General features: G+C 31.4%; 1 protein-coding gene across 1 annotated transcript in view; it reads left to right on the forward strand.

Moving 5' to 3' along the window:
* The first annotated feature begins 1,878 nt into the window (after positions 1-1,878).
* The window catches only part of LOC109586372 (tyrosine-protein kinase Srms-like), a 4,499-nt gene continuing 4,100 nt past the window's right edge, over positions 1,879-2,277 (forward strand). Inside the window, exons 1-2 of the mRNA XM_020002557.1 lie at positions 1,879-1,991; positions 2,046-2,271. Of these exons, the coding sequence (XP_019858116.1) occupies positions 1,886-1,991; positions 2,046-2,271 (332 nt within the window). The 5' untranslated portion in view covers positions 1,879-1,885. The remainder of the gene's footprint in view (positions 1,992-2,045; positions 2,272-2,277) is intronic.

Consider the following 2,277-nt stretch of genomic DNA (forward strand, 5'->3'; position numbering starts at 1 on the left):
GAATGAATGTTCTCTCAAATATGTCTGCTAATGCTGCTTATGGTGTTATTGGTGGAAATGAAAGTAAGATAGATTGTTATACCTGAAAGAGTATAATTTTAACCAATTCTAACATAATTAAAATAGATGATGTCTATAGTAATCCTGCTTATGGAATCAACACTATGACACAAAGTAAAATAATAACTATTATTATAATTTGATACAATATGTGTATATAGGTATTAATGAAGAATTATTAGTGTATGATGAACCAAGAACTATGATGTATAATGAACAAGAGGTAACATTACAATATATATTCTGTAAATTATATAAAAATCAAGGTCACAGCTAATTTAAATTTCAATACTTAAATCTACACTACAATGTATTTATCCACATTGGTTGACTGTATTTCTATTGGCAGGTTATTGTAATGCCAGCACATAATGAAGCATGTACACAACAGAAAGAAGAAGAAGAAGAAGAAGAGTTGTACATCTAACATATTGACATTGAACATACATTAATGCTCATAGAGCACATGCACAAAATAATGAGTTGCACTAAAATTATTAAAAAACTTAATTGTACGTGTTGTTAAAGTATTTAGCCAGTCTACAATAAATTCAAATTTGCTATTATACATAATTCTATAATATTCAGTTATAGTTCCAGTAGACAAACCACATTTACTATGACATTCTCTTTTAAGTTAAATTTAATATAAGCCATTAGACTATCAGTCACTGTGATTTATTTAATTGCTAGGAATGCAACTCTAGTAAAATTGGGTGTGGTATCTAGATCCAATGACATCCTGAAAAAATTAAATAAGTAGAGGAAACTTGCTGAGTAGATCATCACAAAATGTCCAGTATCTTCTTATTCCTATTATTATTGGTTGCTAGTAATGAAGGAGCAACAGGAGGAGGAGTATGTACTGAAGGATTCATGGACTTGAGTCTACTAGTAGCTAAAGCAGCTACACCAGTTGGTTCACTAGCTGATAATACTTTAGCTGAGGGCAATGAAGGAAGATGGATCATTAATGGTAATACATTCAGTTGTAATACTGCTACTGTAACAGAAGTTCTTCTTGGAGTTGATATCAGATCAGAGAATGGTAACAGGAACAAGTATCCTAGCATTGAGATATGGCGAGTAGTACAAAACTTTTTGGGTACTTATTTTTACAGAAATCCAGTCACTATTTCTATTGCATTATCTCCTGATAATGTCACTACTAATGGATTATATCGTTATGTTCTTCCTACTCCTTTTAGTGTCAGTGGCAGTAATCATGATACTTACAGACTAGGAGTGTATCAACCTGAAGATGATTCAAGTGTTGTTAGACTTTACAATGCAACCACTAGCAGCACAGCAAAAGTTGGAAGAATAAGAGCAGACTCCATTAGTGAATCAAGTATCAGAATAACAGGTTCAAATAGCCAGATAGAAATTGATCGATTAGATACAAATAAAGCTTTTATGGCACATCTAATAACAGGTACACATAACATTATTAACAAAATTAAATTCTTTTTATCTAGATCCTCCAAACTGCTTTCAAAATATTTTCGCTGAAACTGAAATTAATACAAACAGTCTATCAGTTACTAATGTAATACCAGTCAATGATACAAGAGCTTTTCCTGATATACAGTTCACATGTAATGGTATTATTACTAACTGGATAATTGGTATTACACAGAATCAGGATACAAGCAAACATTATCCTAACATTTATTTAAAACGTTCTTCTGAACTGATTCATGCACTAACTGTTGATGCTTCTGTTGCTACATCAAGTAATGGTAATGTATATAACTTTACAAGTGATATTGAAGTACAGTATGGAGATATATTAGTAATCAATGTAACCACTAATAGTAATCCAATGTATTATCAACAATACAATGGACCATTGAATTATGAGCTTAATAGCAGTAATGGATTAATACCATTGGAGCATAATGACTATCCACTGATATCAGTTATGATGAGTGAGTTTCTTGTAATTTCTTAATATAATCATTTATGAATTGTTTATTTTTTAGAGCCAATTCCTTCAGTGACTGAAACATCATCCTCTACTGTTACTGAAGACATTGATACTGTTGCTACAATGGCAATGCTATCATCCTCCACCACTACAACAGATATTGTAATGACACCTAATAGCATTCTTACATCAACAGAAGTCATATACTACTCTACCAGTTTACATTACACTACTACTCTTTCCTTATTGAGTACTACATCATTATTCCCCACTAATACCTTGTCAAC

This window comes from Amphimedon queenslandica, unplaced genomic scaffold (assembly GCF_000090795.2).
Source record: "Amphimedon queenslandica unplaced genomic scaffold, v1.1 AMPQUscaffold_12889, whole genome shotgun sequence".
Taxonomy (NCBI): domain Eukaryota; kingdom Metazoa; phylum Porifera; class Demospongiae; order Haplosclerida; family Niphatidae; genus Amphimedon; species Amphimedon queenslandica.